The 16,126-nt window shown below is 37.4% G+C and overlaps 1 protein-coding gene across 1 annotated transcript; it reads right to left on the minus strand.

Annotated features, from left to right (window-relative positions):
* Positions 1-617: 617 nt before the first annotated feature.
* LOC100182732 (FH2 domain-containing protein 1) lies at positions 618-14,624 on the minus strand. Its single transcript, XM_002127653.4, has 10 exons — positions 13,912-14,624; positions 13,341-13,554; positions 11,539-11,600; positions 5,982-6,100; positions 5,329-5,499; positions 4,818-4,996; positions 4,552-4,746; positions 4,049-4,248; positions 2,917-3,962; positions 618-2,615 (listed from the first exon to the last, which is right to left on the minus strand). The coding sequence occupies exons 1-10, from the start codon at positions 14,244-14,246 to the stop codon at positions 1,114-1,116; spliced, it is 4,023 nt and encodes a 1,340-aa protein (XP_002127689.1). The 5' UTR covers positions 14,247-14,624; the 3' UTR covers positions 618-1,113.
* Positions 14,625-16,126: the final 1,502 nt, after the last annotated feature.

Below are 16,126 nucleotides of genomic sequence, written 5' to 3' on the forward strand. Positions count from 1 at the left end.
TGCACAGCATGATACAATTTAATTAAACTATTTCCCGACTCCCACCTTGTTGGCTGCAGGATTTCTACACGGTAATGCCTGAGCAAATACTTAATAGTTTATTCAATTAGAGACTTTATAGCGCAGTATGTAGTAAGTAAACGTTAAAATATGTCAACGACAACGTACACCAACTACGGTTAGGGTCCTTATCATGCGATAATCTACTGGCATACCAGGTCGAACGCACGATAGGTAAGTCCCATGTATTGTACATTGGTAATCAATATGATAAATACGTAACCCAATGCGCGCTACAACAAATGACATTGTCACAATACCGACTCCGTGTACGTGACTGAGTGTGACTTTCTTAATTATTTCTTGCCCTTGAATTTCAAGAAAAGAACTTGTTTTGGGTAGGAAGTAACAAATACATAACTTTACCGTTTGTTTACTGCATGGGACTATAGCGTAAGGGATTGCAGGGAAAAAACCCTGTTAAGTATTTGCGGGGCAAAGTCAGTCGTTATAACACCGGTGATCGGTTTCATACCCCTCTTGCCAGCTTAAGTTTATGCCGCAAATATTTAAAATTTGCATGAGACTGCTATAAAGTTCAAGATTGGACGACTAAGTAAACGAATAGAGATTATTTATTTATAAAATAACTGGAGACATAAAAAGAAACTACAAAGAAAGGAAGAATAAAAGCTACGAATTCGTAAAAAGGCTGCTTTGGTCTCATGAAAAAACTGAAGGCATTTTTTACCCAAACTCCAAAAACTCATATGAGAAATAAAGCCGTTAAAATGAGATAATAAACACTAGAAGACTATTTGTCGCTTGGCACTTGAACCATAACACTAATAAATGCTACTGTGCAAGATTGCATAACGAGATTTCTGTAACCTAAGACGGTATTTATCTAATACAGGTTCGAGACCCGCCTTAAAACATATGCATTAACTATTAAAATGAAAATGTCTTTATCTAAAAAGCTCAAGCAGTTTACAATGACTCATAGCCTATTCTGAAGCTTTATCACCGAATACACGTTATCTTTAGTTTAGGCAACACAAATGTGAATCCCAGGTCATTAGTAGCTAATAAGAAAAACTATAAAATGCTACTCTATTTTGCATTTGATTTGGCTTCGCTATTTTTCTTTAGCATTCTTAACCTCGCTGCTCTGTTCATTTGAACGCCGCTGTGGGGTGCTGTTGTGTTATTAGGAGCTCCAGACTGTCCAGGAGAGTCCACCGCGTCTGATAAGTTCGTTTCTTTCATAGGAATTGGTACTTTGGGCTTTGGTCTTGGTACATTAGTCGGTATAGGCTTGTTAGGTACAGTTTTAGCATTCTTTGGCGTAACTGATCTGGGCGACTTAATATTCGTTGCTTTCTTCTTAACGTCAGTAGGTTTTCGTACAGTTTTTGGGGAGTTTACTTTGCTTTTTACGGGTGGCTTTTGAGAAACAGGTTTTGGAGCAGGCTTTTTCGGAACTTCTTTTGCTTTTGGGGTGGATTTTACCGGCGAAGAAAATCTGGACGCAGGTTTTACACTTATCTGTGAAGAAGTTTGCGTCTTATTCTGTCGCAGCCTGGCTGCTCTGTTCATAGTGTTGGAGGTTTGAGTTGCAGGAGTTACAATTCCAGTTGAACGGGATGCTGGCCTTGATAATCTGGTTGGAGAACTATTAGTAGATGAAGGTCTCTTCGGTATTTTTGATTCGGAGACAGATTTTTCAGTATTTTCCACTGTTATACTTGGAGATTCTGTGTTTTGTAAATCGTCCGCGTGAGACACAATTACGGTAGGGATTTCTACTGCGATACTTTCCGAATCTTTTTCCTGTTCGTCAACTTTTTTCTTAATTTTCCGGAGAAAACTTTTTACTTCAGTGATAGGGGTATGTAGCTTGCGGGTCGGGGATAAAGACGACGCTCTGGTGGTAACGTGAGGTTTATATTTGTTACCGGTAGATGGTGCTGGAGATGAATCTCGCGAACGAACCGCTCGAACTGTTAGTTTTTTCTTCAAAGTTCCAGAATTTGGTATGACTTTTTCGCTAGGGGTCGCTGGAGATGCGTCACGTGATCGAATCAGGATGTTTTTCTGACCTTTGCTGGGTGAAGGAGTAAGCCCAACCTTTTTAATAGGGGTTTTACGCATTTGGGGTATTCCTCTAGCTTTTGCTTCTTTAGGTTTCGATAGGTTAACTTTTTCTTTAGATTCTTCAGTTTTGACTTCAGTTACTGTTATCTCATCTGTTTTAACAGAAGATTGTTGGCTAATTGTGGTTGCAGGTGTTTCCAACTCTGTGATACTGCTTTCACGTGCAACAATAACTTCTTCTTCAACAGTAACTGTAGAGTTGAGCTCTATAGGCTCTTCCGTTTCACTTTCAGCAGGAGTTTTTACAAAGGTGTCTTTATCGCATTCCAGATTTTCTGTTGTCTCTTCCGCCACATTTTCGATTTTTTCACTCGTCTCGATTCGGTTGTCAGGAAAGAATTGTGTTTCGTTCCCACCAATCGTACGTCGACGATCTAAACGTCTTCTGATTGGTTGAGCTTCAGGAACATCTTCGGAAAACGAAACCAGAGACGAATCACAGCTGGAAGCAGTCGACTCTGTAAATTTTTTTTTTATAAAGATGTAATACAGATATGTAAGACTCGTGTAAGACTGCGCGGGGGGGGGACGTATGAATCTTTGGGCAAGACACTTAATGGCTTAACCAGTGGTTACTAATCCGTTGTCTGAGTTGTCAGCCAAACATAAAAAACAAACCAACAAAGTTGCATACGTGGTAACTCGTAAGCTGGCACAAGGTGTATGAAACAGAACACCCGTGTTATAACGACGAATCAGTTGAGTACCTTACAATGAACACAGTAAAAGCTATAGAAAAAATCAAAATAAACAACTGACCTTTTCGACTTAAAATTGAACTGCTGCTCAGTCTACGATCTGTTATCGTATCTTCCTCACACGAAGCAGCAGTCTTGTATCTTCGGATCCTTTCTCTGATGTCGTCATGTCTACGTGGTTTTGTGACGTCACCGGAGTTTTCCCCTGCGGCGGAGTCTTTTTGTTCGTCAGGTTGAGAAAACACTTCACTGCATTGGTCGATACATGAAGTAGATTGTGACGCAAGAGGGGATCTTCTATGACGCCACGATCTTCTTCTGACGTCAGGAGCAGGAAGAGAATCAGCTATGACGTCAGAATCGCTTTCTTCTTCTTCTTTCGAACTCGGTTCCTTCCGCGGCATCCGGACATAAGATCTTCTCAACTGAGTTCGTTCAAAGAGTCGGCTTCGTTCCCTCGTCACAAAGCGATCCATTGACTCTTCTAAATCCACCTCCGTTTTGTGCTCCTCCTGATGCGCCTGAAGATGCAGAACTAGTTCCTCGTCGTCGTCAATCCGAGCTCCTCCGCGCAAAGATCGAGTCCTTAAAGATCCAAATCGTCTCCTTCTAGAAAAAGTTGTCGATACCTCAGTTTCAGCCTCCGGTTTTGAGTTTGGGGATGATCCAAACAACCTCAATCTCTCATCTAAACTTCTTGGTCCCTGATTGGTCGATTGAGAGTTTGATTGACACTCAGGCCACGCCTCTTTGACGTCACCATTTTGAAATTGCTTCTGATATAGCTTCGCGATTTCGTGTTCCTCTGGTTTTGCAAGTGAAGTTCTTCTTAAGAAAGAGTTGTCGTTTCGTCTACGGATTGATGACGTCACTGTGACGTCATCGGAGAGGTCGCTAGTAGACCGAGCGCCCTTGTAACGCTGGTGCGGGGTAGCAAGTGAATTACTTCGGCGAAAGTTGCTAGTTTGTTTCTCGGTAGATTTGTCTTCACTCGACAATTGACTGTGAACTTGTTTTTTACTATTGTTATTGTTGTTGTTGTTGTTGTTGTTGTTAAATTGATTAGCGTTGTTGTTTCGGTCTGTAGCTTGCTTTTCCACAGATGCCCTAAAAGCAATAAGCAATTTTATTTAATGCAGTTTTAAAACAATATTTAAAATATTTCGTAAAACATGAAACAGTTTAATTCTCACTTTCTTTTATTTTCCTGTTGTCTCTTTTTGTTTTCTTCGGAGCATTTAGAAAATTTGTTCCTGAATTCGGACACGATTTGAAAACAGCTGTTTAATGAAAACTTTTCTTTACGTTCGCACAAATACGTGGCAAGCTCCTTTGACATCTCCGTCAGATGGTGCTCTTGAGCTCTTGTCGTGTTTAACCGTTCTTCAGCATCCTTAAATATAATCAAACTTGTATTTAAAATGTATTTATATCACCTGGCCGGGCAACAACAGTCGTTATAACACGGTTGTTCTGTTTCATACATATTGTGCCTGCTTACGAGTTACCACACATAAAACGTAGTAGCGGAAAGTTTATACATATGCCAACAGTGATAGCAGCGTCGAGCCTCGAACCCGTAACCTCTGCTGGGCCACGAGTTAGTTTAAAAACTACTTTTATATTTTTACACGATGAAAAATATTTTGCCCTTAAACGCCAGCCTAATAGACAATGTTTTTAAACCACCAATCACCTTTAAGAACTCGGTCACGTGTTCCCTGAGATCGTCGTCTGACTCCGACTCGACTTTGCTCCGCAGCGATACCACGCGGTTGTTAAATATGCTAATTTCTTGTCTCACTTCTTCGTCGGATATTCTCGATGCCAAACCAACGCTGGGTATTTCTTCAGTCCATCCGATCATTCCCGGGTCATGCTTCTCTAGTTCCTAAAATTAAAAAAAAAAAATTCGAGAAAAAAGTTTTTGAAAATGCAGGTCTCAAATGTAAATATGATTACCATGGCAACATAATGCATGAGAGTCATTCCTGGCTTGTTCGCTTTCGTGTCCGTTAAAGTTTTCAGTGATGCCAGACGAAAACCAACTGCGTTGCCAAAGGCTGCGCCCCGGTTTAAATAATTGCCGGCTTGCAACACAAAGTGTAGAATTGTGGGGAGTGCAAAACATTGTCGCAACTCTGAAATATAACATTATTTAAATGCAGTTCTATAATAATAATAATAATACCTTTATTTGTCTCTTCGATTACGGTAGCGACGGTTTAAAAATATTTGAAACGAAAATATAGAATATAGCGTCACGTATTTACATTTAGTTGGAAGAAAATAAGCGTGGCCGCTACACCAAGCAGACAAAGTACATTTGATATTTCAGAAGACCTGCCCTGCCTAGCCACGTGAGGATAAATAAGTTACATTCAATCATATATATCTGCACAGCGAAAAACGTCAATGCACCAACATTTTTTCTTTTCTACCTGTACAACAACAAAAAAACGTCAATGGACACCTTTAATAGCTCGTAGTAAAACTGAAATCGATTGCTCCACTTGCGACATCGCGTGGTCGAATTCCTCACGAAGCAGCATGGCGTCAATTCTTATGACGTAATAAGGGACGTTTATGACATGGACAAAGAACGTCTCTGCGGTGTCCAATGAAGCAATATTACCTTGGAAACCTAAATATTGCAATATTTAAACAAAATTGTCAATTATTATGTATATACTGTTATATTGTCGAACAGTTTAAAACTATAGAAGTGCTATGGGGTAAGATGGGATGCTATTAGCACCTAATTGCCATTTTTTCTAATCGATTTTTTAATATTAACTAAAGCTCTTTTAGAGTCGCGTTACGGTTTTATAATTCTGAGAGACGAAAAAAAAGAAATGAGACGAAAAAAGAGAATAAAAAACATATCCTATCTCACTCCACCCAACTATATACACTATGAAATCGGATTCAGTATCTCAGGTAATTCAGTTTAAATTTATTTTTATTCAACCAACTATTACAATATATGTATATATATTTAAATACAGAAATCTCTGCAAAAAATTAAGGTTATTTAAAAACATATATTTACAGAACCAAGGAAACACAAGTTCATTTTCGAATCTGCTGAAAATGAACTTTAAATGACACTCAGTGACGACTGACCTTTCAAAACCTTTATTTCCTCTTTGTCAGGTAACAGCTTCCTCAGGGCTCGAAGCTTGTCCGAGTTCATAAAGGAAACGTCACACTGTTTGATAGATTCCGCTAACACGGTGGGGGACCTGGAAATAATTGAATTTAAAACTTTATATATAGGTCTTTGGTAAGGAATATGGGCTGCCTAAATTGTCAGCGATATGCACCTTCAGGGTGGGGACTGGGCGCTTGTTCATCTTATTATCTTGTCCCATTTGGAAGTAAACAAAGAATATTCAAAGAATAATTGGATAATAAGTGCTGAAGGTTTCCCGTCTCCCCCCACCCTACTATACATTACATTTTTTGTAAATCTACAAATAATTACGCACAAAGGTTTATACGTTACTCGTAACCTGTATACGTAATGTTTCGTTATATAACGCGCTGTTTCGGTTACAATTTCTGACAATTTTGACAAGCAACACAACTTTGGTTTGCACAACGGTCTATATATGTCTCTTTATACGTATATATACTCAATACAGAGAAAATGCAATAGGTATCATTTTATCTTTACTCGATTGACCTTTCAGAATAGAACGACAACCAAATAGGGAAATGCTATGCTCAAATTCCAGATATACAGCCTTTTATTTAACATTTGAATACACACCACAAAGTGACACCTTACTATTAAACAGAGTTGTAAAATTACATTGCTACATACCGAGAAATGTTAATCGTTAGATTGCGTCATGGCCAAACCACGTAAAACCTTCAGTATTACTTGTATATATGACATCAAGGCAAGCAAAGTAACAGTTAAACTACGAAGAGTTTGTTACATTAACGAAACTATGTCCAGGCACGCCTAACAATAAAACAGAATCAATTTTAACACCGCGGACGGTTTACCCCGAGAAAATGTCCCACAGATTTCGCAAAAATGCAAGATTACTAAAGAAATATCAACATTAAAATGGAATGTAAAAAAATGGTTTTGTTTTTCCTAAAAGGCAATTTTCGTACTTCGAACTTTTATTGAATTTCTAACGTCATTACGCTGGTGATTTACGGTGCAGGGCAAACACACAACGGCGCGGGCATGACAAGGAACACGGTAACCTACACGAAACACACAAATCTTGGCGATTTATTTTCCTATGAGATTATCGAACGGTCACGTGGCGGGGCGATTAAATGACGATAAATCAACTAGGAAAATAATCCCATAACAATTACACGAACTACAAACTTAAATTCGGCCTTGAAAATTCCGCAACGAACGCGAGAGAATATGAAAAGATTTTTTTTAAAAGTATTTTTATAAAAACAGTTTTTTTTACAGCGAAAAAAAATTTTTGTAAATATTAAATTCTTTTTTTTAAATTTTTTGTTTATTAAAAAAGGTATCCTAAATTTTATCGGTAAGAAGTTATCACAAAAATTACGGTACAGTGAGGTAAGATGGTATTTTTTTCGTTTTTTCTTTAATCGTCCCCAACCAAAATAATTTTAGCCAAACTAAAACAGCGTTGTTAATTAAAAAAACACGATTAGGAAATTTTGGATAACATGTGCCAACGGTATCTATCTTACCCCACATTACTATATTTTACAAATTTAAACGTCATGTTTTATTGCCTTTATGAAGTGTTTGGTTATAAACGCGTGAAGAATTTAACATTATCAAAACATCCGTACCTTTCAGTGGTTACTTTGTAGCTTTTGCTTATCTACGAAAATTGCCCACAAAATCACGAAACTTTCTGTCGACACACGGCACAGCCGACACATTGTTGACCAAAAACGTCATAGTATGCAATTATTTCACAGATAATTCGATGACAATGTAGTTTAATTTCATGCTTGACCGCCTCCAATACGGCATTCATGCATGGGTGCACACAGTCGAAACCCTCCTTTAGAAATGTCATGTCCTCAAAATTCTTGTACACCGGTAATACCGTAGCGACAACTACTGTAAAACAGCAGGGGCCTTTTCATCCTCCTACTCGTAATATTAAATGTTTTTTCAATGCGTTTCAGCGCGATAATACAAGTAAAATGCTTAAACATACAGTCCCCAAAATGCGACCCCAAAACTGTGTTTTTTACACATATAGCATGGTGGGGAAGACGGGACAACTTTAGCACAAAATACCAAAATGTCGTGATCATGTTTTAATTAAACAATTAACAATGGGACGAGAAAACACACACGGTTCAGCAATATTATTTACTTCACTAAGACAATTTTCAACGCCCACAGTTTCAGTATACAATTAGTAAACTCAAACGTTATAACCATGACAACGTGTTTTAAATTTCCCAATTTTAAAACGTGATCATACGAAACATTTTCAGATGCTTCACAAACACAAAAACGCATTGTCCTCGCTTGGACGAATAACGTATCAAAATATGTAAACACAACGGCATAGTAAACCGGTATTCTACTTTTGTTAAGAATCGTTGAATAAATAAAATATGCGAGCAAGCTTGCTATGTACAGCAGGGCTAACACTTAAATATGTCCCCATATCAAACAATAGACATGGCATACCAACTTAAAAACAAACCATACGTAGATATTATGTATTGGGTGCAACAGCCACGCTTTTTAACTGAGACTCTTTCCAACAATTTTTGTGTTTCCCACAAGTGGGGTCCGATTTATTCTATTTCCTCACTCCCACTTGGTAGTAAACAAGGGACATTCAAAGTTTTATAAAATCGTATCCTCACGACTCACGTAGAGCGTTGTTTATTGTTTAAAACACGATCAGGATTCAAGACATTATGTGATTAAGGTGTCTCATTTTACCCCAAAGTACTATATATACATCATACAATCTAACAAATGTTTAGGTCCTCAGTTTCTATGTAATAAAATCGGTCGCAGTATATGTATATGCTCTTTAATGCTCACAGCTAAGCCATAGTTAAATGTCATTTCATTTCCGAAAATTTTCGCATTCAAACGCAGAAGGCAATATCCCGGCTTAACTTTGGATAAACAATATCGATCAAAACGACTCGCACGCCATCCTTTATGACGTAATAATCGCTAAAGAGAACGCTGCGGCCTAACACAACATACACATCCCAAGTAAAACTTTGGTACATTGTGGCGAGCAACTGAACATACAAAAAACTTTGGAATAGGGAAACCACGGAGTGACCGGCGAACTGTTTATAGAAGTGACCACAGAATGGACAAAATTCGTTGGTGATGGAATTATCAGCTGTCAAAACACTACACAATATTTTCGATGAAAAATTGGCTATTTTGGCATTAAACAAAGAATTGTAACTATGGATAAAACTTATTGAAAAGAGCATCAGTTTAAAGCGTGTCTGATGTACGCAAAAAAACTCCACGAAGGCAGAGAAAAAAAAATAAATTACGTCATACTCTTATACGAACACCAGCTGCACACGACATCCAGTACAAAACATTACAACATAGACACCTGTTGCTTAACATCCGTACAAAACATTACAAATAAATAGTAGGGTTCAAGTACTACGAATTGCATTCTGCGAGATATATAGTAGGGTGGAGAAAGATCGGACACCTTTTTAATCTATTTGATCGTCTCGTTCAAAGTCATTTTAAAATTAAAATATTTGAATCCAAATCTGATAAACCGAACCTATTTTTTACCATACCCCAGCGTATATCATTAACACTTCATGAATGGCTTATGTTATACAATAGTTGAGTGGTCAGATTTTGAAATGAGCGGTTTCTTGTGATCTCTGGTTATAAGGGTATAGTAGCGGTCGGTATTAAGCGCATTATGCCATAACAATAAACTGTTACTTTGATCCAAGATTGTGTTACACAGCGACTCGAGAATTCGATTATGTTTTTGGAATTTCACCCAAATTCAAAACATCAAAGCAAATAAAACCTTTGAACGTGATAAGACTGCGATTAAACAATAAAAAGAAAGTTAAAATATTAAATTTTACGAAACTGTTCTTAGTTATAAATTCGACAGTAATTTTAAACTTTTTTAAAAAACAAAAACAGCGTGAGAAAGTGAAAGGTATACTTTAAAAGTTTGATTTAGAGGTGACGCCAGTCAAAACAAAGCTTTCTATGACGTAACAAACGCCTAATCAAGGATTAGGACATAGTGTAAAGAGTTCTTGGGCGGTAAATACGAGTTTCGGTTTGACTGCGATTAAGTTTTCAATGTTTTGGGAAGAAATACGACTACTACAGTTCACAAAGGGATGTACAATTACTGTGTGTTGTAAATACGACTTAGTGCGGCTTCTTACGAGATAATTGTGAGTTAGGGTAGTCCACAAAAGAAATGTCACTCATTACATCATTCTAGGTACCTAGACACCTGGGTTGCGTCATAATAGACTGACGCAAACCCGTTTGTGACACGTGAATGACCAATTAAGAGTTTTATAGCACGGGCGTAATCTAATAATATATAAAATATCTTTGCTAAAAGTAGATGTACAAAAACTACAATGTAAATTTACGAAAAAAGGTACAAACAGCCAGCAATTCTAGAATGGTATTCTCAATGAGGAATTATACCAAACAAAATTGGAACGGGTATAAAATTTTACGCCAAAATAGCTTTGATGTAACATTCGGCTAACATCCTACGTAAGCAGGTGCACAATAGCACGTGTTCCAATTACAAAACACTCAATTAGAAAATTAGACGGTTTATTTCACATCAAAAGGACCAGAGTAACTTTATACAGTGAACTTTTGTTTTGAAGGTCAAAACAAGGTTGCATTACGTTTGTACTAATGTGGCGCTCTTTGGTAAACGTTAAGAAAAAAATAAACCAGGGAAGATCTCTACGGGCAACACTAGCTAAAATAAGCACATTTATTTTTTTACTTTATTTGTGTCGTATCAGTAAAAAACTAATATAAGATCTGATATCTGCGGGGTAAGATGTGATACCGTTAGCACCTAAATTGAATATTTCCTGATCGTGTTTTGAACAATTAACATACGGTTTTATAATTGTTCGAATGTTTTTTGTTGACCAAAACTGTACGGTAAAAGAGAATAAAACCATATCCCATCTTACCCCACCCTACTATATATTTTGTTTTAAATTGCCAGTAATTGCGACGGCAAACCCTAAAAAACTGCACAAAAATACTTAAATTTTAAAGTGCTCAACATGTTTTATTTTACGCTTTCGTGTGAATTTCAATAACCCATATATATATATATATGTATATATATATATATATAAAGTTGTAAAACATCTTAATATTATAGTTTCAACACGTGGCAGTGCCGGATTGTTTTAAGAGCCAAACGTGCTATTATGTCACGTGTCGATACGCCTCAATGAAGTACGAGTTTCACACGAGCCAAGCTATAATCAGTGTCTTGTAAAACGAAAGCCAATGTTCTAAGCTTGTATGACGTAGAATGTGACGCTTAATTGTAAGTTACGAAAGAACCGGGCATTGCGTGACGTCGCAAAGCAAAACATCGCTCGGACAAGCGTTAAATTTTAAGTTTATGACGTCACAGTACTTATTGTTCGAGACGAATCGAGTGTGAAATATTCTCACCTCTTGAACTGTCGTAGAAAGATGTTCACGTTTAGACTTCGTTTCGAGTCAAGAAGTGATATCTAAAAAAACATAACAAACATAACATTACATGGAATATATATTTATATATTTAAGGTTCGTTTAGGGTAAAATATTGGCATTAAACAGTAGTAATATAGTACTGTGGGGTAAGATGGTTAGCACATAATATCTAATATTTCCCAATCGTACTTCAACACAAATGTGGGACGATAAGAGAGAATAAAACAAAAAACAATTTTAACTCAATCTGTTAAAGTTTGTTTCTTTTTGGGTACAGTTTTATCATTTAATGATTTTTGTTGGTGTTAAATAAAATTCGCATAAAACATGGTTTAATATAGCTAAAATAGAATAAGTTAGGCGTAGGGCAGTAAAAGTATGTTTTGATTCTAAAAAATCCCTTTTATTACGGTGAACTTTTGAGGCGTGAGGCAGAAGGGGTGTGTTCGCCTCCAGTAATTTAAAAAAAAAATACAATCAATGGCTTGAATGACATTTTCAATTTTGAGGGCTTATCACGTTTGTTAAAAATAGAAAAAAACTCTCAATTTCTGTCTAGTTATAGGCAGTGGTGCATTGCCGCACGCCCAGGCCTTTACCGTGGCTTGGCGGTAACCCTTGAGACCAGAAAACAAAACCTAAGTGTTTGTTTTTCAGCCATCGATCCTGGTTCATATTAGTTTGTTCCACAACTCCCATGGACAAGGTAGTGGTTACTATACATTTGTAACGAACCCTTATCCTTGGCCAGAATAATAACAAAGTGTTGACCAGTTTTAAAAAGTAGAGTGTGGAATTTTTAACCGATATTAAAAACTACGTAAATTCATTTTTTAACACTTATAGTAATATGGATGGGATGCCGTTGGTACGTATTAATTTATCAATTGTTTTCGAAAAAGAACGTTGGAGCGTATTTTTATGCCTGAAATAATAATATTTTACGTAATTTTTTTCAACTGTCATCATTTAATATTAGAAATTTTAGAAGACTTTTGACTGGCAGCACTGCGGCGGTTTTCGTATGAAGCACACGGAAGCAACAACATCTACTTGGGCGGCCAAGTGCCCTTAGCAGTGTTGAGCAACGTAATTGGAATTCGGTGGGAACTATTTTCACACATTTCCATTTTTAAATTGAAAAACAAAAACAAAGTATGACGGGATTTTCATTCAAACGTTTAAGTTTAAAACTACAACCATCTTCACTGATATTATTATTATTTATAACTTCTAAATTTGTACGGATAAAAGATAAAAAAGGTCTTTTTCGGGGCAACAATACGGCTGTCTTCTTTTGTTGGACTTGTACATGGCATAAATGAAAAACAAATTTAGACTGTTTGATATGTAAGCCTATGCAAACTTTTAGACCGCTTTCGCTTGTCTATTTTTACCTAAACACTGCCGGCTCGTGCTAATAATAGAACTATAACGAATTCAATTTCATTTGCTTTGAAACGGAATCGCCATTAAAAGCTTTTTGACGTTGTTTCGCTCGTAAGTTTGTTAATTGTTGTTACGCGTTTTAGTCGCCTGCTGTAAAAGTGCGAGTCTTTTATCACAATAGCCCTTTGTGTGCTACAAACGCAAGTGTGGTCCGTAACGTGTCAATGCAATTCGCTGCACTGCTGTCAATGGAGCAAGGTAACCTTATATGGCTATAACATGTACAAAAAACTTTAGCCACCAAAATGTTAGCTATATTATGAAAACACAATTCCTTCATATTTTCCAAAAAATAAACCCAAAATAGTCGGATCCGATCCGAGGCTTACCGTTCCAGGTTTGGCTTCGTCAGGATTCGACGAATCCGAGTCCGGAGTAAAGGATCTACACGGCGGAGATTTTCTTAGGGGAGTTTTCTCCTGGACAGCGAACAGATCATCTATAGTGCTAAAATCAACAGTTATCCCGCTTTTTCCTTCCATCCATATATTGGTCTCGCCAGCGCTGTTGATTTGAATATCAGGAATTTTCTGCCAGTTTAGCCTGCGAAAAAATAGATTCATTTAAAGCGATTTTAAGAAATGAAAATATGAAATTATATTAGGTACAGATGGTGTCCTTGTCCAGAACCTGAGATTAGGGGCCAAATTACCCTACAAAGTAATGAAATTCTTTTAATATAGATTTTTAGTGTTTGTTTTTTAATTGACACTCTTTCCAACACCTTTTATCCGTAGTGTTTTGTTATTTTGCTGTTGATTCCCTTATCTTCGTTCTTTAGATAACATGATTTACGCTATCGTTTTCGAAAAGCATGATTTACGCTATCGTTTTCGAAAAGATGGCCAAAAGTTATGTTTTGTTTTATGGTACAGCAGAAATGTCAATGCAGTACTTTACCTTCTTAAGCGCTTGTTATCCTTAGCATTGTAGCCCATGTTGACCCCAAATTTGGAGTTGAACCCCAACGGCGGGGGAGGCGGTGGTGGTGCGTTGGGGGGTGGGGGCAAAGATGGGGGCGGAGGTACAGAGTTCGAGGTAGATTTCATTACGGGCGATTCAGACGTCGTCGGCGGGAAAACGAGGTCGTATTTTCCGTCAAAACATTCGGAATCGCTCGGGCTTCTATGGGAACCGCTTTCGGTCCCGGAGTCGATACTGGTTTCAGATGAGGTAGCGAAAGAGGATGAATTCACAGCGAGGTAATCTAAAGGAAGCAAGGACGGCGTTTCCATTACAAGCTATAACACCTACGATGCCAACAGCATCAGAAAACTGCTGAAAAGAAAGTATAAATCAATACTAAAAGACTATCACTAACTACAGCTTGTACTACCAGCTTCAATGTCGACTAATCTTTAATGAAAGGCAGGTTTCTGGTTACTCAGTGTCGGCCTGTGTTTGGAGATTAAACGAAATCAGGCGTCTGTCATTGCTAACTAGAAATAATGACTTGTATTTGCACCAGCACATGCTGCATTCATATAACGCAAACAACCAATGCCCTAGTTTTGTTGTCGTGTCACTGTAAATATTATATGACTTTAAATTATAATGGCTATAATCTATATGCCCTTCTGAGTCCATATATATAGTACGGTGGGGGAAGACGGGACACCTTATGCACATAATATCCAAATATCCTAATCGTGTTTTAAACAGTTAACAACGGTCTATGTGAGTCGTGAGGACACGCATTTGTACAGTTGTTGATTGTTTAAAAACGATTAGGATTTCTGCATATTAAGTGCTAAAGGTGTCCCGTCTTTCCCCACCTCACTATACTTACACTTATTCTCAGATCAAAACCACTGCTCAGTACAAATGTTTATCGCTTTTGCTTATTAAAGGTAACAGACAAAAAACAAAGTACAATAATAACGGTAATGAACCTTACTGTTTGTTTTACAGAAAACCTATTCTTTCGTTGTGGATTAGTAAACAATAAAAAAACGTCTTTGCAATTCGCGTCCCATTGTTTCAGGGATCTAGCAATTATGACGGATATGCAGTAGCCGCGAAAATGCACGTGTAAGACAATAAACCTTTGTTACGAGGAATCCAAGTTGTCACAACTACGTCACAATTGCAGCGATTATTACGTAACAACGACGCGACCAACAAACATAATTACACATGGTTCAAAAGCAATAACCGCTCGTCAAAGCACAAATGCAGGAAAACCACCGACAACCAACATATTAAACGTAAGTATATATTTATATACAGATTATGGCAATGCCTGCCTAATTTTGATATAATAATAAACCATTTGTAGACAGTAACTTATAGTTATATACCACGTATATGTTGCTATATACTTTACATTAGAATGGCTTCGTAACTCAAACGCACTGGTTTAGTTTACAAACCTTAACTAATCAACTTGTAATCAGATTTAGTTCATCGAGTTAAATGCTGTTGACCTCTGCTATCTTCTGCCAATATTAAACAACCCGGACGTTTACATCCGCAGAACCAACTAACTAACCTAATTTACTCGACGGGCGATAATTTGAACTGCTATCGCTTTACACTCTCTCTATCGCACTGTATTATTTAATTATGCCCTTTTTTGTAGAACACTTTCAATGAGAAACCGCTTTTTATTTAAAGTTGAATAACCGAAATTGCTAATCAACTTTGAGCCCACCTGCGTTTAATAAAGTATAATATTAGCACTTACATTTCTTTTGTTACTCGCTATGATTTCTTACTTGTGGTATGTCCATAACCTCAAGTGTGCTCTAATCTTTTAATGTACACATATTAGCTGTAGTACAAGATTGTAACAACAACAGTCGCGCGTATAACTGTAGTTACCAAGCAGCGTAAGCGCTCCCAACTAAACTCATAATGCCCTGGTCATTCGTGGCCTTTTTCTTTTGGCCGCCACCCGCAGCGTGTTGCTTTAGTTCGCTTTCATGTGCCGGCTGCTTATTCAAGGCGGTCATAGCAGCGTTAATGTTATGCCAGTAGCATTCTATTACACTCTCAGCGTCGTTGCGTGATTACGAAGCGCGTGGGAGAAACAATTATTACAAGGCATTGTGGCTCAAACAGAGGCCAAAAATCACAATCCGCCTTTCTTTCGTCGCCGTTTCCAAATCATTAG

The sequence above is a fragment of the Ciona intestinalis genome, unplaced genomic scaffold (assembly GCF_000224145.3).
Source record: "Ciona intestinalis unplaced genomic scaffold, KH HT001137.1, whole genome shotgun sequence".
In the NCBI taxonomy this organism is placed as follows: Eukaryota; Metazoa; Chordata; class Ascidiacea; order Phlebobranchia; family Cionidae; genus Ciona; species Ciona intestinalis.

Excerpts from the sequence above, each read along its gene's own strand:
- LOC100182732 (XM_002127653.4), bottom strand. The coding sequence starts at position 14,246 with ATGGAAACGCCGTCCTTGCTTCCTTTAGATTACCTCGCTGTGAATTCA. Across the intron at positions 6,101-11,538 it reads TTTCTACGACAGTTCAAGAG|GTCCCCCACCGTGTTAGCGG; the intron begins GTGAGAATATTT and ends AATTATTTCCAG. Across the intron at positions 2,616-2,916 it reads TTCAATTTTAAGTCGAAAAG|AGTCGACTGCTTCCAGCTGT; the intron begins GTCAGTTGTTTA and ends AAAAATTTACAG.